A 21,572-nucleotide genomic window follows, 5' to 3' on the forward strand; every position below is an offset into this window, starting at 1 on the left:
ACCTTCAGCTTGGAGTGGTGAAGCCCCTTAAAGACACAGGCCCTACTTCAGGGTCATGGAGACCTCATGGAGACTGGAGACCTGAACATTACGCAAGATGCCTATTTTTTCCTTACGTCCTTATTGTGACCATTTGACATATAAGCCTGAACTATATGGGCCTAGAAACATTTTAGTAGCACTTTTGCAGTGCCTGTGTATAGTATGCCTATTTATAATTTGTGCTGATGTTGAATTTTTAGGGCCTAAAAATACATTTTTCCATGTTTTGTCCCAGCTTATAATCTTGTTTATAAGGTTATAACCTGCTAGGGACCCGCCGTGGTTGCTCAGTGGCTATGGTGTTGGGCTGCTGAGCACGAGGTCGCACGATCGAATCCCGGCCACGGCGGCCGCATTTTGATGGGGGTGAAATGCGAAAACACCCGTGTACTTAGATTTAGGTGCACGTTAAAGAACCCCAGGTGGTCGAAATTTCCGGAGTCCTCCTCTACAGCATGCCTCATAATCAGAAAGTGGTTTTGGCATGTTAAACCCCATAATTTAATTTTTTTTAACCTGCTAAGGAACTTAGCTGAAGGCAGCTAAGAAGCTAAGAAGGCAGCTAAGAAGGCAGCTAAGGCAGAGTCTGAAGACCTCAGACTCTGCCCAGGCGGCGCTGCGGAAAAACCCGTCACCAGCGCCCCCATCGCAGCCTTGGCGCTAACTGAGTAGTGCAAGGAAAGCCGTCCGCAAGCAAAGGTGGATAGGCCACAATGGACCCTTCTCTTTCGTTTGTGTTGAGGCACGGTTTCCTCAAAATCTAGGACCTGGAAAGCTTCTTCCGCCCATCCACGCTTCGGAAAGGAAGCTCAGCAGGGCGAAGTACGTGTACAATATAAAATAAAGTCTCAAGTGTTATTTCGGCGTGCTGCAACTCGCAAGTACAGAGAGCATCAGGTTTGTCTATAGGCATATCGGCATAAAAATATAAGCATATCAAATTGGTGCATATTGAATATGTCCTGAACACAAGACTTAAATATCTCCTATATTTTTATGTATATTATCGTAATGTTTTGTCTCGCAATTATTTACAGAGAGTAAATCCTTTCATAACCTTTTCCAGGGCAGCAAACAGAAAACGTTTTCCAAGGCAGCAAACAGTGTGCAATCATAACGAAAATAAGCTTCCTACAGTGCCTATGTGCTGCATCTTTCTTTCTCGCAGGAGCTACAGCATCGCTCAGTACCTTAATTTGAAGTTTTCGCGCAGACGCTTCGAGCAACAAGCGCGCACAAATAAATGTAAATAAACGCGACTTTTTTTTTTACACACGTGCGTTATTTCGCAATTACTCGTCCAGTGCTCCTACAGCAACTTCATTGCTCACATTTGAAAAACGCAGTCGAGCAGGCTCAGCACACTGCAAAGCGTGCTTGTTGTATCAGCGCAGGACATACAAAATACCGAAAGTAGAAATGAGCTCGCGATACAACGATGCTCTAGAACAGGATTTTGAATTAATAAATGAACCAAAATGTTTGCTTAAGCTGACCTGCCAAATCTCTCCGTTCCACTTGTTGAGTCAAGCGGAGGCGGATGTCTGTTAAAAGGTGGAGATATCGATGGCACATAAGCAGGATGGTTCGCAACGTTGTTTTTTTTGTTACCAAGGAAGTGGCTGCTGCAGATTCTCGAGTTTTCGCTTGGTTACCATGGTCCTCAGTCAGGGCTACGCAACACAATTACAGAAGAACAAAATTGTCGCACTTTCTCATGCGAGCCGCTGTGTTGTAGGGAATGCAAGTAATCCGATTGCCCAACAGGTTGAACGGCCCGTATCCAGCGCTCTCGCCTTTCCCCTTCATATGGTCGCGATGGAAATTGGTAAAACTGAACGTTGTTATTCCGTCCTTCACGTTCATGGCAATTTACAACACAACAGTAGCGTCGATTGCGGCATTTCTTCGTAGCGCACAAAGCTATCGCCGTTGCCGCCGTTTCCGCCATCAGTCTGAAGAGTGAGCCAGCAAGCGCTTTATGACAGTTCGGCGGCGCGTCCAACTAGCGTAGACATTCATAGCTCTCTGTCTGGGTGTTAAATGCACAAAACACTCGTAATATGGACCAAAATCTAGTTAAATCACTGTTTCGCAGTCGCTAGCTGCAAAGTCAACTTAGCAAGGGAGTCAGGCTTTGCACTACTCAATTACTGCCTCTTCGCACTGGCAGGTGGCGCTACGCGTCTTGCAAAACTCCAGAGTCTGACGTACAGTGCAAACAGAAACACTTTGCTGTTGTAGAGGTTGTTATTAGCTTTGCAGCAGACTATAGAGCACTGCTGTGAGTGGCGTTCAAACTGCTCTACACAATGATATAGTTGAAGACGGCTTAGCCTACTTGTGCGCTCACTTCACATTTTGAGAGGACATCATCTAGAAACTTGAATGCTCGGGCACAACTCAATCCCAAAAGAATTAATTCACAGGCTAGTTTATACACTGCTCTTAAATATAGAGTTTGTGCAGCAAAAACATACAGTGCATGAAGGAACACAAATGATGTAGATGGGTGCTGTGCAGAGATTTGTGTTCCTTCACGTCCTGTACATTTGCACTGCACAAACAGCTTTTAAGTGCGACTTTGACCCTGAGTGTGGGGCTAATTTTGGACATTTAGGAACAGTTCACCACCGTACCCAATGAATCTGTTGCTGACAGAATTAGTTCAAAACTGCAATCTGTGCTGGACAAAAATCCAGGTTATTTGGTACTGAAAGAACTGTCAGAGATTCTGACAAGCCAACATTCTGCAGTTTTAAAAGGCACTGGATCCTCAAATGTTCCGAAGCAGAAGTCCCAAGTACAAGGATGTGCACCTAACTTCAGTGGATGTTGAGCCTTTCTTTTCTCTAAACAAGCTACTACTCAGTGAAAAAAGGCCCAACAAGGAACCCCAATATCTTGGGATGGTGCTTTTCACAGCTTTCCCCTGCATTCTATTGTGTAAATTTTTTAACCTCCACATTGGCTTTAGGGAGCTTGTTTCACTGTATTTCAGATAAATCTTGTAACCTATGCAACCTGCCTCATTCCGTTTAATTCAGAAAATAATATGAATTTCATAAAAGCAGGGTTTAGTGAGATGGGTTTCTTGGATAATCATAATTTATCCTCAGATGCACAGCGGAAGTTTTTATTAATTGAGCCTATACATGCATAAAGGACAGTTAGTGGCGCCAATATAGGCCTTAAAAAGCAGCTTTAGTGCCTGTTACAGGCACCTAAAACAGCAACTTTTAGCATCTAAACATCCGGCCTCTAGTCATAACATATCACAATATGCAGTGTCATACATACAGTGTCACAACATATAATAAAGTGTCATAATATATGTCACATATGTGTTTGCACTGCATGACACGGACAAAGCCAACTTTATGGGGTGGGTGCCATTTCCTGGTCACCATTCACTAATCCATTTTGCCACAGTAGGGTCACAGTGAAACCTGCTGGTGAACGTCAGCAAATACCCTCACTGCTATGCGGCTTGCAAATGTGTAACAAGCGAAATAATGATGACCTGGAGTGACGTGTCATATCAGGCAGCTAGGTAGGAGGCCATGAGACTGTCTTTAAGAAAAAAAAAAAAAAAAAAAAAAAAACATGCATTACTGAAAATCCAGCTAATAGTGTTATCCGGTAGCAAATGTGTAAATTACTTCTTCCATGTCAGACTAGGGACTCTATTCTTCACATTTTTTTACCACCACATTGGCTTTCGGGAGCTTGTGTTCTCTTTGAATGGCTCATAAAAGAAACTATGGAGGAAGCCAGCAGCAGCAAATTGACCCAGAGTGGGGCTCCAAATTGAAATTGCTGCAGAACTGCAAGGCTCCTTGCAGGCAATGTTATTTGATAATGATGAAACCAGAAACAACTGGTTTGTACTTTGAATGTGCTGTGTTGAAGTGCCCCTTTATCAAATCCCCTCATATCTGGCTTATCTTCAGCCGCACTATGGAATTAGTGATTAGTGATCAGACTGTGCACCGCTCCACAACATGCGCCAAGTTTTCTGCATATCCACGCATACCGAGAAACGTGCAGATCGAACTCGGCATCGTGCTCTCCACCTACGCACCTCGCGATGATGTTCCATTAGCATCTCTTGGATCTTCTTCGTGAAACCATGAGTCATGTTGAGTCTTGGAGACGACTGACTAACAACCGACTTGTTCTCCATGGTCAGTCTGCCAATGCCAAGTCCTGTCAACTCTCTGGTGATTTACAGCAACTGCATGGCAAGACATAATTAAGTCCTGCTCACAGATGGACCACATAAGGGCACTCTCTCCCTGATTACATTGTGAAATCGAGTGAGAGCATGCTGAGGGGAAAAAAAAAGAAGTGCGCAGATCCCATGCCTTGTGGGAATAAATTGAATGCAAAGCACTGGCAATGAGCACATAGGCTGCACAACCCACAGAGGGCCGGGTTGCACAGAAATACTGCCACATACACCAAGCCACATTTCTGAGTGTCCTAGCCACACGTCCATGGCCCTCAGATTCAGGTAAGTGGATATACATAGCCCACATTCACCACAGCTACTGCTATATAGCACCATCTATATACATATACACCATTACTATGACATTACTTAACCAACTCCATACTGTGTGTTGTGTAAGAGAGCATACACACCACCTCCACCTCTCACCTTCAAGATGTATACAGTACCATGCAAGACAGCAGACAGATGCAAAGTTGAAGTTGAAGAAAGTTTCACTTTATAAACATATTCTCGTAGTCCTGCCTGTGATGTCCAAGCAATATACCCGTCATCAATGGAAACAGCAGTATGTGGAGGGCTAATTGCTCAAATGTGCGAGCAGAAACTAGAGCTTTCTTCTCTCTGATAAGCTGGACACTACCTCTACAGGACGTGCATCTGCTATGTATGATGTGGCAGCACGGTGTGCACAGCTCCGATGTATCAGACGGCACTGAAGAGTCCATACTATTTCCAGGACCTGTGCACACATCCATATGTACTGCTGGTGAAGTTGGTGAACTGTACATTCCTTGAACAAAGCAGGTCTACGAGGGCTCTTTTCCCAACATCAGAGGCCTAGTGCATAAGAACACAATGCAAAATGAAGATACAAGTGGCAAAGCCATCTATGATACCATGAGGCATCATCCCATGACAGATCAGACTTTCGCAAAATCTGGTAAACATTGGTCAAACCTTCTGTAGTTTGCATTTATTTACCAAGGGCAAAAAACGGCCACCGCTCATTTACCACTCAATGCTACTGACTTTACCCTCCAATACATGGAAAACATGAGAAAGAACGCTACAATATCATAAACTGTGGAAATGATTCTAGAAAGCACATAACAAGGCATTCGTGTGGTGAACCACAACATGATGTGCAATGAATAATGTGGCAAGGTAAGTCAACGGGTCTATTGTGGATCACTATAATAAATAAAATGTACATTACACCGCAGATGCAAATAAGTGCATGCTCAGATTGCTTTTACAGACTTTTCTGAACATTCGCCAGAAAGCAGACTGATTTGCAATTTACAGACAAACCTTATTATATTCGTAATGTCTGATATTTGTTATAAGCATGTATATTTGTAAAATACTGATATTGGCAAGAAAGCTTCCAGATTTAGTTTCCGACATCCGATAATTTGCCATATCTGAGTTATTGAGGTTTAAATGTACCGTCACCATATTGTCTATGGCTCTGCCCCTTTTATACATGAGAAATGCGATTTCTGAGAGTGAATAGCTAGAAACTAAGCTTAACTGCAACAAGGATAGCTGTGACAGCTTTTATACAAGGTTGCTGTATGCATTTATCCTTTCCCCCAGATAACTGAATACTTACAGTGGCTTGTTTTCTCATGGCACGTGTGCAACAGTGAGCTGATCACTAATATTTATTAAACAGATGAATGGCATACAACCACAAATCAATGTCCTTTTAGATTGATCCAGTTTATAGTGCTCACAAATGCACTTATTTCATGAAGCATTACTGGCTCTGGTCTCTCGTGCACGACTGCAAAAAAAAATATAAAAGTTTCTTGCACTAGTTTCACACAATGATGAAATAAGTGTGACGTACATTGTGTAGCAGTTTCCACTGTAATGCATGAAGGAACACAATAGCCAGTATGGAGGAAGGTGTGAAAGAGAAGCACACGCATCTGGCAGATCAGGTCATACGAATAGTACTGCCATAGTTTTAGGTTCCCCTCATTATGTGGCCAAAAAATGAGTTTTAGCACAGCATGTATAAATTAAAAGTTTCATGTGTTTAACTAGAGCATAAACTGGTTCAGTGGTGCCGTTGCATGCTTGGGAATGTCAAGAAGTAGGGACTCTTGATTGGCATCTTCTTCATAGAGCCAGGATATCTCGAAGACATGTTTGGCTAACAATATTCCATCTGTAGCATTGGTTCGATTATGGATTAAAAGTGCTTAAAATGCAGGTTTTCATCATTACAGTCAACTGTCATTAATTTTATCCTTGCAGAATTGTAAGATCTGGTCGAAATATCCAAAAAGTTGAAATAGTGGCAGCAAAATGAGCAAATTCAAATCTTTCTCTTTTTTATTGGTTGAAGCAGCCTGTAAGGAATTTTGTTTCTTGCTCTTGAAGCGAGCACTCAACAGGCATGAGATGAAGAGTGCTGACATTTATAAACACTGGCTCAATGTGATGTGACAAAACAAGCGGCAGGAGTGTTGGACACTAAAAGATAAAAATAGGTTTACATAAAACAGCTTCATGCCTAGAAAAGCAATAGCACCGCCTGCTGAATTTCATGCTTTTTCGTGCTATATAGCAACTGCTGCTGTAGACGTAGACATGCCTCGCACAACTATATCCCATCATTCCCGTGGTGGCACAGCACCAATTACGCCCCTTAAATATGCGTTGGCACCAGATTTCTGTCAACGCAGTATGGTAAGAAACTGTACAGTACACATTTATCGGAATAATAAATGGGCAGTGTTATCCGCGCCGAAGTGTTGTACTTGCCGCGCGACTGGCCGCTTCGAGGCACTTAGCGTGTATTCACGGGCTCCTTTCATGCTTGGAAAAACACTTTGATGTAGCACATATTGAGCAACAGAAAATCGTATCGGTAGTTTTACATGCCACTCTAAAATTTTCTCACTGACACTTGTCATCTAATTATAATATTTGAGAAGTTAATTAATTAACACTAATTATCTAATTAGGTATAATTAAATATAATTTGAGTATCTCCAAGCGATGGCAAACAACATTACCTTGTTTCTGGCCAGCTACGTCGCATTCCCATATTCTTAAGCTCTGGCTAAATTAGCTGGGACACCCTACATATCAGTGACTGGTTAAGTCCACAAGGCGGGATCAGAGTGGATCAAAGTTAGGGATCAGATCTTTGCGCGAGAAAGCCCGCTGGCATTTTCCCGACGCTCCGCGACCTATGCGACCGTAAACATGGCGCGCCTGCCCCGGTGACGGTGTTGCCACCTCGCGGATCGAGCTCAGTGCATACCCCCTATACGTATGTGCGTCGTGGATCACCAAATACGCTTATTGCGCATGATAGCACTATGTCCTGAACACAAAGCATGTGGCTGCTATGAAATAAGTCTACACTGCCGGAAACAGTGACGTAGCCAGAAATTTCGTTCGAGGGGAGGGGAGCAGAGGGGAGGGGTGCACGTTTCAGCCCGACCTACTCCTTATAGAATTTGTCAAGGGATCAAATACATGACTAATAACTGCATTGCCATTGCCAAGGATGCTGCAAATGAATTATTTAATGCTACACACTGTCAAGATTGTATAAGATTGTCAAGATTGTCAAATCTGTATTTTTTCATAAAACAATATACTCGTATGTCCTAAAAATTGTGCCAGAAATAACTTACCGTATATCAATGCTTCCATGTTTTTTGTCTATTCAATAAGTAAAGAAAACATCACACGAACTTTAGGACTACATCAGTTCAAAACCAGCAAAGCAGTGCATGCCACTGATATGAAAAATGTAAAGGCCATGAAATGATCAAGTTGAGGACAAATATTTTAATGAAACTTTGTCATTCAACGACCTTATTTACATTTTTGTACATATGCAATGGCCAGGGGAAAATCTCAATGACGCTACCCTTTGTCCCAATGTATTGTGCAGGAGCAGCTGTCACCAGTCGTGTATTCTGAGTAATTGCACCAAAATTATAGTCGCAACAGAGAGCACATATAAAAAGCAGAAGCAGAATACATGAGGGCGAGTCAAATGAAAGTGAGCCAATGCGAATATATGGTGAATATATGACTAACGGAATACTTTATTTAAAAGTAGTCTCCATGAGCATTTAGACATTTGTCCCACTGACTAACAAGTCACATGATTCCCGTCTCACAAAACTCCTTGGGTTGCTTCAAAAAGTCTGCAACTCTTTCACACCACCGTCCAACACGAATCTGGTTCCCTTAAGCTGTTTTTTCAATTGCCCCAAAATGTGGAAGTCACAAGGCGACAGTATGGCGGATGTTACAGCACTTCCCACTTTAACTTTGCTGTTTTGTGTCAACCGCATCAGCGACGTGGGGACGAGCATTGTCATGGAGCAAGCTAACCCCATTCATCAATTTTCCATGTCGTTTGTTCTTGATTGCGACACGCAGCCGATCCGGTGTTTCACAATATCGGAAGCAATTGACAGTCTTTCCAGGTTTAGCAAATTCAATCAGTAATGGCCTCTGATGATAGAAAAAAAAGTTAACAACACCTTTGCGGCGGAAATGACAGCCTTTGATTACTTTGGGGGTGGTGAATTCGAATGTTTCTACTGTAAGCTTTGCCATCGTGTTTCAGGCTCGTAGTAGTGGCACCAGGATTCATCCCCAGTCACAATTACAGACAGGAAGTCGTCACCCTGATTGCGATACTGGATCAGATGAGTCAAGGTAATCCGTACCTCTCAGTCTTCTGGCAGTGGTTCAAAATCTTGGGCATCCATTACGCACACAAGAGCTGATAAACGAGATGTTCATGGATTATGGTGTTAACCGAACTGTGACTGATGTCCAGACGCTTTGCCAGTTCATCAATGTTTATGCTTCATTCTTGTCCAATCAGCTCATCAACCTTTGCAATTGTGTTGGGGGTGACTTCACGGTGGCTTTGGCCCGGTCTTGAAGCGTCTTTGCAACTTTCACGTCCTTCTTTGAATTGTTTTTTGCTTCAACGCTTCACAGTGGCCAATGAAATGCAATATTCACCGTAAATGAAAGATGCCTGTGTGCTACGCGCATGCCTCGCAGATAATGAACCGAACCATTATTGCGTGGGGTGGGTTGGCTCACTTTCATTTGACTCGCCCTCATACATTAGAAATGCAAAGATATAGTGAAATATATAGGTAAATGCGAAGATACAGACTGATAAAGGGCAAAAAAGTTTCACTGGAAACAAAGTTTTCTGCATGCATACACAAGACCTTGCAACAACATATTTAAATATACGTATAAGTCGTCAATAAATCTACATATCTAAGCAATCGGCAACTACGGTGTCGATTATAGGAACACCAGAGGAGAGATGCTGGTACAATTCATGGAAAGGAATAAGCTGCGAATGATGAACACCTTCTTCAGGAAGCGTAGCAACAGAAAGTCGTCCTGCAAAAGCCCTAACGGTGAAACAAGAAACGAAATAGATTTCATACTTTTTACCGATCCAAGCACATTGAAGCATGTTGAAGTGTTAGGTAAAGTGCAGTGATCATATGTTGGTGAGGTCTAGGATTTACCTCAATTTGAAGAGATAAATAATAAAATTAGTCAGGAATAAACAGGCCAACCTAGATGCAGTAAAGGTAAATGCAGACCAATTCAGGCTGCTACTTGCAAACAAATATGCAGCCTTAGAACAGAGAGATGAAGATGACATAGAGGTAATGAATCAAAGAGTAACTAGGCTGGCATGATAGGCAGCAGCTGAATTGGAGCTAAGACACAAAGGCAACCAGTAGGCAAGCTCTCCCAAGAATGCATGGAACTGTCAAAACTGATCAAGGAGAAAATAAGGGATATTAAAAATTACAACATGAGAAAGACTGAGGAAGCAGTAAAAAATGGATGCACCATGAAATCAGTAAGAAGGAAACTTGCCATAGCACAAACCAAGATGTATGCATTGAAAGATAAGCATGTTAATATCATCAGCAATCTCAAAGGTATAGTAAAAGCAACGCAAGATTTCTATACTGACCTGTACAGTACCCAGAGAAGCCACGATAGCTCCATTCGAAGCAGTAATGAGCAGGTTGTAGAGACTCCAATGACTAGCGATGAGGTTAGAAGGGCCTTACAAGACATGAAACGGGGAAAAGTGGCAGAAGATGGAATCACAGTCAATTTAATCAAAGATGGAGGAAACATAATGCTTGAAAAACTGGTGGCTCTCTTTATGAAGTGTCTATCGACTTCAAAGGTTCCAGAGAACACAAAGAATGCAAACATTATACTAATCCACAAAAAGGGAGACATTAAAGATCGAATTGAAAAATTGTAGGCCCATTAGCTTACTACCAGTATTACATAAAATATGCATCAAGATGATTTCCAATAGAATAAGGGAAACACTGGACTTTAGTCAACCAAGGCAACAGGATGGCTTCAGGAAGAGATCCTCTACGATCAATCACATCCGTGTCATTAATCAGGTAATCGAGAAATCCGCAGAGTACATTCACCCTTTCTATATGGCTTTCATAGATTACGAAAAGGCATTTGATTCAGTAGAGATACCAGCAGTCATAGAGGCATTACGTAGTCAAGGAGTACAGGGCGCTTGCGTAAATATCTTCAAAAATATCTACAGAGATTCCGCAGCTACCTTAATTCTCTACAAGAAAAGTAGGAAGATACCTAAAAGAAAGGGTCAGTCAAGGAGACACAATCTCTCCAATGCTATTCACGGTGTGCTTGGAAGAAGTATTCAAGCTATTAAACTGGGAAGGCTTAGGAGTGAGGATCAACAGGGGATATCTCGGCAACCTTCAGTTTGCAGACGATGTTGTCCTGTTCAGCAACACTGGAGATGAGTTACAACAAATGATTGGGGACCTTAACAGAGAGAGTGTAAGAGTGGGGTTGAAGATAACTATGTAGAAGACAAAGATATTGATAAATAGCCGGTCAAGGGAACAAGAGTTCAGGATTGCCAGTCAGCTCTGGAGTCTGTGAAGGAGTATGTTTACCTAGGTAAATTAAATTACTCACATGGAAGCCTGATTATGAGAAGGAAATTTACAGAATAAAAATGCGTTGCAGCGCAAATGGCAGACATTGTCAGCTCCTGACTGGAAGCTTACCATTATCATTGAAAAGGAAGGTGTACAATCAGTGCATTTTACAGGCACTGACATATGGGGCAGAAACTTGAAGACTGGCAAAGAAGCTTGAAAACAAGGACTGCGCAGAGAGCGATGGAATGAAGAATGCTAGACATAATGCTAAGAGACAGAAAGAAAGCGGTTTGGATCAGAGAGCAAACGGGTATAGCCGATATTTTCATCATCATCATCATCGTCATCATCATCATCATCATCAGCAGCAGCAGCAGCCTGGTTACGCCCACTGCAGGGCAAAGGCCTCTCCCATACTTCTCCAACAACCCCGGTCATGTACTAATTGTGGCCATGTTGTCCCTGCAAACTTCTTATTCTCATCCGCCCACCTAACTTTCTGCCGCCCTCTGCTACGCTTTCCTTCCCTTGGAATCCATTCCGTAACTCTTAATGACCATCGGTTATCTTCCCGCCTCATTACGTGTCCTGCCCATGCCCATTTCTTTTTCTTGATTTCAACTAAGATATCATTAACTCGCGTTTGTTCCCTCACCCAATCTACTCTTTTCTTATCCCTTAACGTTACACCTATCATTCTTCTTTCCATAGCTCGTTGCGTCATCCTCAATTTAAGTAGAACCCTTTTCGTGAGCCTCCAGGTTTCTGCCCCGTACGTGAGTACTGGTAAGACACAGCTGTTATAAACTTTCCTCTTGAGGGATAATGGCAACCTGCTGTTCATGATCTGAGAATGCCTGCCAAACGCACCCCAGCCCATTCTTATTCTTCTGATTATTTCAGTCTCATGATCCGGATCCGCAGTCACTACCTGTCCTAAGTAGATGTATTCCCTTACCATGTTAAGTGCCTGGCTACCTATCGTAAACTGTTGTTCTTTTCCGAGACTGTTAAACATTACTTTAGTTTTCTGCAGATTAATTTTTAGACCCACCCTTCGGCTTTGCTTCTCCAGGTCAGTGAGCATGCATTGCAGTTGGTCCCCTGAGTTACTAAGCAAGGCAATATCATCAGTGAATCGCAAGTTACTAAGGTATTCTCCATTAACTCTTATCCCCAATTCTTCCCAATCCAGGTCTCTGAATACCTCCTGTAAACAGGCTGTGAATAGCATCGGAGAGATCGTATCTCCCTGCCTGACGCCTTTCTTTATTGGGATTTTGTTGCTTTCTTTATGGAGGACTACGGTGGCTGTGGAGCCGCTATAGATAAATTTCAGTATTTTTACATACGGCTCGTCTACACCCCGATTCCGCAATGCCTCCATGACTGCTGAGGTTTCGACTGAATCAAACGCTTTCTCGTAATCAATGAAAGCTATATATAAAGGTTGGTTATATTCCGCACATTCTTCTATCACCTGATTGATAGTGTGAATATGGTCTATTGTTGAGTAGCCTTTACGGAATGCTGCCTGGTCCTTTGGTTGACGGAAGTCTAAGGTGTTCCTGATTCTATTTGCAATTATCTTAGTAAATACTTTGTAGGCAACGGACAGTAAACTGATCGGTCTATAATTTTTCAAGTCTTTGGCGTCCCCTTTCTTATGGATTAGGATTATGTTAGCGTTTTTCCAAGATTCCGGTACGCTCGAAGTCCTGAGGCATTGCGTATACAGGGTGGCCAGTTTCTCTAGAACAATCTGCCCACCATCCTTCAACAAATCTGCTGTTACCTGATCCTCCCCAGCTGCCTTCCCCCTTTGCATAGCTCCCAAGGCTTTCTTTACTTCTTCCGGTGTTACCTGTGGGATTTCGAATTCCTCTAGACTATTCTCTCTTCCATTATCGTCGTGGGTGCCACTGGTACTGTATAAATCTCTATAGAACGATATTTTAATTGACATTAAGAAAAAAAAATGGAGCTGGGCAAGTCATGTAATGCATTGGTTAGGTAACCGGTGGGCCATTAGGGTTACACATTGGGTGCCAAGAGAAGGGAAGTGCAGTCAAGGACGGCAGAAGACTTGACCTAGACTCTTGGTGCGACGAGATAAAGAAGGATGCGGCTAGAGCCACCAAGGAGGTGACAACCGATCTGGAGGTGGACAGGATGGACAGTAGGCTCGCGCACGCTAGATGGGGAGATGAAATAAGGAAATTCATGCGCGCTAGTTCGAACCAATTGGCGGAGGACAGGGATAATTGGAGATTGCAGTGAGAGGCCTTCGTCCTGCTGTGGACATAAGATAGGCCGATGGCTGGTAATGATGATGATTATGATCTAAGAAAAAGTCACTGTATATAATGCGTCAAACAAGGCAAATAAACATGTTGCGCAACCACAGATTCACAGAATACTAAGGCCCGCCCTCTCCCCTCCCTCCACTCCCCCTGATGTATCGCGCGCGACGCAAGGCGGCGCGCTTCCTCCCCGCTCTTCTCTCTCGTGCACACAAGACTGAGCCACCATCGTCTGCTCACCCGTGCCACCCCCTCCCCCTACGCTTTCATGCGGCGCGCGGTCACGTTATCGCCCTTGGACTTCATGCGGAACAGGAGGGCGACGGCGACGGCAGGAAGGCGCCTGGAGTGTCCATATAATTGCTATCGCAATAATGCAGAATAAGAGCATCTGGCAACTGAAGCGTCCCATGGCCCATTACTTTCCGCAAACGAAGAAGTAACAAAATCGAACTTTCACCATGCGAAAATTTTCTTTTTTTTCTTCTTTGAAATGAAAAAAAAAACGCAAAGAAAGCATGTTGGCCACAATCGAATGCCTACTTTGGGCACCTAATGTGTCTACCGAAGGAATATTGAAGTAAATGTGAGACGCTTAGTCCACAGAGAATCATACGCATACTGCTCGGTATCCTACACCGGCGAGACATGACTTTCCGGAGAGGTTGCGCTCGAGCGAACGCTTTGGAATCCGTCAAGTCTCCACAGTGATGGCGACAAGCGACCATTGTTTCTTTTTCTCGTCTGCTAGCCAGAAGGCGTCCAAAACTCTGCCAGGCGAAAATCCACTCGGCCAGAGAAAACCGAACGCGCACCGAAGTGCGCCGCGCGGTGGTCGGGGCAACACGAGAAAAACGCCGTCGGGGCAACACGAGAAAAACGCACGCGCTCTGGCTTGCTCTGGCAGCCCGCGGGTAGCGAAAACGTGAAAATTGAAGAGGCTCAATGTGTCCTCGCGAATAAAATTAAATGTAGAAAAATAAATGAGAACGTGGGGATGGGGGGGGGCTGAATTTCGGGGGGGGGGGGGGGTTGAAGCCCCATAAGCACCCCCCCCCCCTGGCTACGCCCCTGGCCGGAAACATATTACTGCGGTGATCACGTTCTTGTGACGCCTGCGGCAAAGAGGACGTTCCACGCCCGCCGCCAAGGTCTGTGAGTGGTGGCGCTGGCTAACACTCCCAGGGTTCTACTAGGAAACATAAGTACTCAAGAAAGTGGATGGGAAAACGGCGCCGCGGTAGCTCAATTGGTACACTCTTAGGCAAAGTTACACCCTTTGGCTTGCCCCTTCTGCCACACAACAATAATCGCTATCTGCCTTGATGCGTTTCCTTTCTTTAACGCTGCGAGCCCGGTACTTTCCAGTAACGAACGGCACGCGCGTTATCAGCATAGAACAGTTTACACCCTTTGGAGTGCGCCTTCTGATAACGCGCGTGCCGTTCGTTACTGGAAAGTTCCGGGCTCGCAGCTTTAAAGAAAGGAAACGCATCAAGGCAGATAGCGATTATTGTTGTGTGGCAGAAGGGGCAAGCCAAAAGGTGTAACTTTGCCTAAGAGTGTAGAGCCCCGCACGCGAAATGCGAAGGTTGTGGGCTCGGTTCCCACCTGCGGCAAGTTGTATTTTCATCCACTTTAATTTCCATTAATTTATCGTTTCTTTATTTCATTTATTATCCACAAGTAATTCCCCTATGTTGTCCTCGGTGTCAGTGTTTGTTGGCTTATTATGATATGACTAATAAAAATCGGGCCCCTCAGTTAATTCACGTTTACATACATATATATATATATATATATATATATATATATATATATATATATATATATATATATATATATATATACACACACACATATATAGTTTACGTGCGCCATCACGCGCCTGCACGCGCGACAGTTCGTTTCATGTACGCGTCGCTCGCTCTAAAGGTACTCGGACAAGATAAATACCTTGCGTAACTAATGTTACAGCTGTACGTGCTCCTGCAAATACGCGCGCATCCACACTTTGGCGGCGCTGTACGTGTCGGTGACTCGAACCACCACCACTGCTCGCACGTAACACCGATGGCACGTACACTGCAGTCGGGGCACTGCACTCAAACCTACTAGATTTTTTTGTTTTTGTTTGGGGGGGGGGGGGGGTCACCGTGATCGAATACGTATATGCCAGTATCACTGTCGCAGTTTACACCTGCGCTTGCCGCTGAAGTAATGAGACAACAGACTTGTGCGACCTACACAATTTCCAGCGAAGCTGCTTATTTCGAGTAGTTGCAATAACAATTCCTGTTGCCCCTAGTTAAATCACATACCTTAAAACGTTGACCGTAAGTCACTGGACGCGGTTGAAAGCTTACCCGCACACAAAACGTTCGAGCACTTGTTAAGGAAATATTACAATGGTAGTAATTCATCCGCACACATTTTACTATACCAGAATATGACCATAATGTCCTCCCCTCTTAGTCAAATTTGAGCGTGGTTATGTTCACTTTTTCTAGGGCAGCGGGAGAAATTATGAACGTACGTAACACATTGCTTCAACGCTCCGGAACGCTTGCATACGTAATTTATTGGAAAGACCGCAATTAGCCCGCACAATTCGTACTTTGCGTAGACATTACCCATAATCTGTCCATTAGTTTTGCTAAATAAAAACCAGGTGCCATGACTATAGTTACCGACGACACCGGCGAAACCAACTGCGAACCTCGTATGACACTAGAAAATAAGCAAGAAAAAAAAAGAAAGACTGTTAAGTAATTTGTAATGCTTATATTTACGCCAGGAACGTGTACTTTTTATTTTCCACAGATTACACAGAAGACTCCCCTATTTTCACCGAATGCGAAGTTGGTGTTTTGTGCTATTGTTTTAGGACTCTGGAAAACATTGCAGATAACGGCAGTATGAGACTCTGGAACCCTTGACGGTTAAGTAATTTGCAACGCTTCTATTTATGCCAGGAACGTGTACTTTTTTTCCCACAGATTACACAGAAGACTCCCCTATTTTCACCGAATGCGAATTAAGTTGGTGTTTTGTGCTATTGTTTTAGGTCTCCGGAAAACATTGCGGATAACGGCAGTATGAGACTCTGGAACCCTTGAATAGGTAACTTTCTACAAAGGCTGTAATTAATCCACACAGACTAAACACTTATCGTTCGTCACTGACAGCATGCTTCCTACTTCAACAATATATAGACGCCGTGTCTCGCCTAGTTTACCGAGGAGACCGGGGAAAAGCAGTAACATATGCCTCGTACAAGCCCTAAAAATCGAAGACTAGTAATCAGTAATTATTTTCAAAGCATATACTAACCCAGACCCTCCAAACTTTCAGTGCGCTACCCATAGATTGGCCTCTGTTCCTCTATATATGAAATCTCTGCCGTTTTCGTTGCTCCCAGGTAAGCAGGGCAACTTTCCAAGTACTTCATATAACGTCTCTAAGCAGGGCGAAAACGACGGTTTAACAATTTTTAGCCAAGTTTTCGTTAACTTTAACCCATCACTGACGCAGACAATTCAAAAACTGCGTGCGTATCGAAGAGAACATACAAATTTCCTTAAAATATATTCATGAGTAATCTAGTATTTTCAGAAAACCGCGAAAACTGGCAAATGTTTTCGAGCGCTTCTACTCGCAACAGCTTCGCTGTTGTTGCGAGTAGAAGCGCAGGGGAAACGTCGGTACAGCCACGGTGAAAGTGCTTTTTACTTACTCCCACGTACAGCGAAGGTTACAACCGCCATCGTTTGGCGGAGACACGCACCAGACAGTATTCCCCCAAGTCTGCACCCACTACCGGCTTTGTTTCGCTCACCACAAGTGGCATGCACTGCGAGCTTTGAAGCGAGGCGAACGACGCAGCATTTTAGCATTTGTTAGCTACGAACGACATTAAACCACCAATGTTTTCCAACTACTCATACTTTAATTTCGGTAGATGACGTTAAGGCGAGCGTCGCTTGCGGCCAGTCACGCTATGCGTTGCGCCAGCCAAAATAGCCAGCCTCTTCAACGCGCGCGGCGTCGGTTGCTCCCCTCGTAGATTGCACACAGTGGCGTTCCGCACCTTGCAGCAGAATTCCCATATTCCAAAAAGATCCCCGCAAACTTCCCTGCACGTTATATATATATATATATATATATATATATATATATATATATATATATATATATATATATATATATCCTACTGCACGTGCCACTGCGTTCGAACGCTGCCGTGATAAGCTCGCCTATCAGCTTCAAGCAATCCATGAAACGGGCGCGCGTATGTTGCAGTTGAGAATGGTGTCTCGTTTCTCTCCTCCAAGAGGCTGGCATCAGCACATATTGTAGAAAGCTGAAACAGCCGCAACACCGTTTGGCCAATGCCCGATGTCTTTATATAGCAGGCAACGCAATGACAGCCAACGACTCATCCATACACGGTACGACATATGCAATGAAAAACTGCGACTCGTGCGCCGTTTTTGATCATTTGGAATTCGTGTGCGCTCAAAAAGCCATCTCAACATGCACTTCGTACCCACCTTGAATATAGGGAAGTGGATAAGTCCTTTGGTGCGGCTTCGATCCTCGTAACGCCTGCCAGCGCAGCACAGGCCAGCGGTAACCACGTGCGGAAAGCAACACACAAGACCACGAACTCCTGAACGGAGGCACAGATGATGCGATCAGAAAAAACAACAACCGATGACTCAGGTGCACAGCTCACCCGTGCGAATCGCCACACAATTGTCACTAAGCCCTAAAACGCGCAATGACTACGACCACAGAACTACGATTGAGAATGCACAACTGGCACAGCCATGCACAGGGGTTGCGGTTGAAATCCTTTCCTAATTGGTTGGAAAGGTGTCACGTGAACTTTCACACTAGCCAATGAAGATGCCAAGACAAAAAGAAAATGTGCCCTTCCCTGACCATCTAAGAAGAAAGAGTGAAAACCGTTATTCTTTGCTCTTTCCGCTCTTTGCCCTCTCAGCACTTTGCCGCCTGCTACTCTCTGAGCTCCTTCATTCGTTCTCTTTCCTGCAGCTTCCCGTGAGCGCGCACGTATGCATGCGTGTTTGGCTGGTGCAGCAGAGGCTTCACGGCGGCGCTCTGGGGCCGAGGCTCAAACACGCCAAGTAACATGCGCTTCGGTCCGGCCGTGATAAGGCGTTCGCGCACGTGCAATTGCGTGAAGCGTTCGTTTATATTTTCCGCAGCGGCGTGCAACGAGGTAAAGGACGTACGTATACGCGGTGACTAACATTTGTTGTCATGTAATGATCCAATTAAAGTGCGTCGGCATTGTAAGGAGCAGTGGCGCTCAAAGCGCTGCTGCACGGTCGCATTCTCGATTTATAATTATACTCTCAGGGTACTTTCCCGAGAGGTGGCGCCTGGCTCGACGACTCAATGAAGACGGCGCCTCCCGTGCACCGAGCGCTTTTCTTGTCCACCGCGTTGCCTCTGCCGTGGCTTGATTGCCAGTCCGGCGTCAGCGTTCCCGTAGGGTCCAGAACGGGAAACAAATTACTCAGTTTGGCCCAATGGACGAAGCACTAGCAAGCAATAGCAAGGTTTAGCGTTGCGCTTGGATTCCTCGGACGGTGTTCTATCTACATGTTGTTGCATCTGGGTCGCAAGCCCCAAGGGTAGCGTTGGCCTGGCGGCCTGGGGCACAGCTGGAAGCATCCGAAGGTCCTGGCAAAGGATGAGTCGACTGCTAACAGAACAACTTGTTTATTTTAGCATCGCAAAAGAGCGGCCGGTCAGGTCGACCGAAGTGGAGAAACGGGAGACCACGTTACTCGACGGAAGAAATCTAAGCCTCTCTCGGCGTCCGTGGGCTGCTGCTTTTATACTGTCGGAGTCGAGGGCAAGGAGGAATGGCTCGGGATGAGGCGCACATGACGGCGACGCACGGACACGTTGAGACGAGAAGTGACGCATCCGCCGGGCCGGCGCCGGTCAGACCTCCTCGCTTCACAGTTGGGGAGCTCCTCTCCCCTGCTGCCGTGCTTTGACAAGCGTGGGCACCAACATACACACACACACGCACACACGAAGACATGTGGCATTGAAACATGCCTGGACGCGCTTGGGAGGAAGCGTTGCGGCAGCGCTGAACGGGCCAAAATGTCCGCCGCTTTGAACGAAGCCCCGGCGTCCGTTGCATCCGCGCCGGCTATACCGCGCGTCGGAGGCGAAACGTAACAATGTGGGTGCGACATGCTGGCGCGCCACATCACACAGGTCAACTCCTGCGGTGTACAAGGACACTTTATATTGGTAGTCTCACAACGCTGGCGTGATGATCGAGCGTCACCAGTGGCGTTGTAGGCGCAGCACCTCAATGAAAGCGTTCCTGTGCTTAGATTTAGGCGTACGTTTTAGAGCGCAGCTCGAGCGAACGAGCACAGCGGGTCAAGAAAAACACGAGGAGGAAAGCGCAGGAGGAGGGTGCAGCAGTGCAACAGAGGAGGTGTTGAGAAAGGGTGAGAGAAAGAACGTAGTGCGGCGACGGTGGCTATGAGATGGCGCCAGAATCGCGAGCGTCGTCTGTGCCAGCCAGATCGGCCAGATGCGGCCGATCCAACCACTCGCCACTCTCTCCTATCGTCCTTTTTCGCGCCTCTGCTTTAAGGTCGTGGGGAGGGGGCAGTACCACCTGGGTGGCGCCTTGCAACGGAAGTGAGAAATAATTTTTAGAACGAAAGCTCTACTCCACGAAGAAAGAAGTATTTGAGGACAGGAATCTGGCTTGGGCCGTGACTGTGCGCGGCCAGCCCGATAAAGTCGCCGTTGGGCAAGGAGGACATGCAGTTTTCGCCGCAGCACGACAGATGACGCGTCGGGCGCGTTGCCGTCGTGTACATGTACTTCTCTGGACGCGACGCACAAAAATCACTATATCATCTCATCTATTGTACGTTTTTCCAGATTTCATTCTGTAACGTCAATAAATAGAAGCGGTGGACATTTTAGCAAGAGCTATTATTGAACACTGTCCTAATTACATTCCGTACTGCGATTGAAACGAGCTACCAGCAGCAATCCCGAAGCGGACGACGTCTGCCGACGCCGCCACAGTTCACTCGCTCGCATGTGGTGCGAAGTGCAAGCGTAGGTGACCTTGGGAGGAAACGCTCCCAATTTGCGGCATGCGAGCTGTCGCGGTTTCCTTCGCGATCTGCAGGCATTCCGCCTCTATTAGAGCTCTCGAGGGTTTCCGCATTGCGTCGGCGGCGCTGGCTTCTCAGCCTTTCTCAGACTTTGCGCACTTGCGCACACTTTCCACGTTGAAACTAAGGAGACCGCTTTCCATCCGTGCTTTTTCTAGGACGGAGCGGAAATGTGTCGTGTCGAACTGCAGCAATGGCTAAGCATCCTGCAAGAAAACGGGAATTACACTGAAAGTTCCGAGTAACCCGGTACGGATGGAATTGTGGGCATTGTGTGCATAGTCTTTGCAAAACTAAGTCAAAAAGACCTTTAGTTAACTAGGTTTAAAAGTTAAACCTCAGCCATTTTTTTTAAAGTCGTGCATTTATCCGTGGGGCATCGCTCTGTATCCATCATGACTAAGCCCCTGAATAAAACTAACCCCCGCCTTCTGAAATGCACCTTAACTTGAAGCTCATGCTTGACTTGATTTAAATGACGCCTGTAGCCAACGCACCGAAGAAAACGCAAATAGCGTCCTGGGCACGTTGACGACAGGCGTCTTTTAGATCAAGCGTGGTCTTCAAGTTAAGCGAGTACTGAAACAAAATTTCGAAGTAGAGTTAACGAGGGAGATCAATTTATGTGGGCACGCACACATCGGCTGCAAGATGTCAACGACGAACGTAGCTTGGAACATATTTAAAATCAAATTTAAAGTCCGTGCGCGCAGCCAACCGCGAAACGCAGCCCCTTGTGACATCGACATCAAGGAAGGATTGTAAGGATGGAAAAAACTGAGGAGGGTCCCTGACGTCCTCTTTG

At 45.2% G+C, this 21,572-nt stretch overlaps 1 protein-coding gene across 7 annotated transcripts in view; it reads right to left on the reverse strand.

The window, feature by feature from the left end:
* The window catches only part of LOC126516537 (MIF4G domain-containing protein A-like), a 98,590-nt gene that overhangs the window by 65,259 nt on the left and 11,759 nt on the right, over positions 1-21,572 (reverse strand). For 3 of the 7 annotated variants that reach the window (XM_055063954.2, XM_055063951.2, XM_055063950.2), the window contains exons 2-3: positions 18,125-18,243; positions 4,127-4,279 (exon numbers count right to left, since the gene is read on the reverse strand). In XM_055063954.2, coding sequence (XP_054919929.1) covers positions 4,127-4,228 — 102 coding nt within the window. In that variant the 5' untranslated portion in view covers positions 4,229-4,279; positions 18,125-18,243. Of the gene's footprint in view, positions 1-4,126; positions 4,280-10,289; positions 10,385-18,124; positions 18,244-21,572 lie in introns of all 7 variants that reach the window. The other 4 variants (XM_055063956.2, XM_055063955.2, XM_055063952.2 and 1 more) reach the window with 2 other exon arrangements.

The sequence above is a fragment of the Dermacentor andersoni genome, chromosome 1 (genome assembly GCF_023375885.2).
Source record: "Dermacentor andersoni chromosome 1, qqDerAnde1_hic_scaffold, whole genome shotgun sequence".
Lineage (NCBI taxonomy): Eukaryota > Metazoa > Arthropoda > Arachnida > Ixodida > Ixodidae > Dermacentor > Dermacentor andersoni.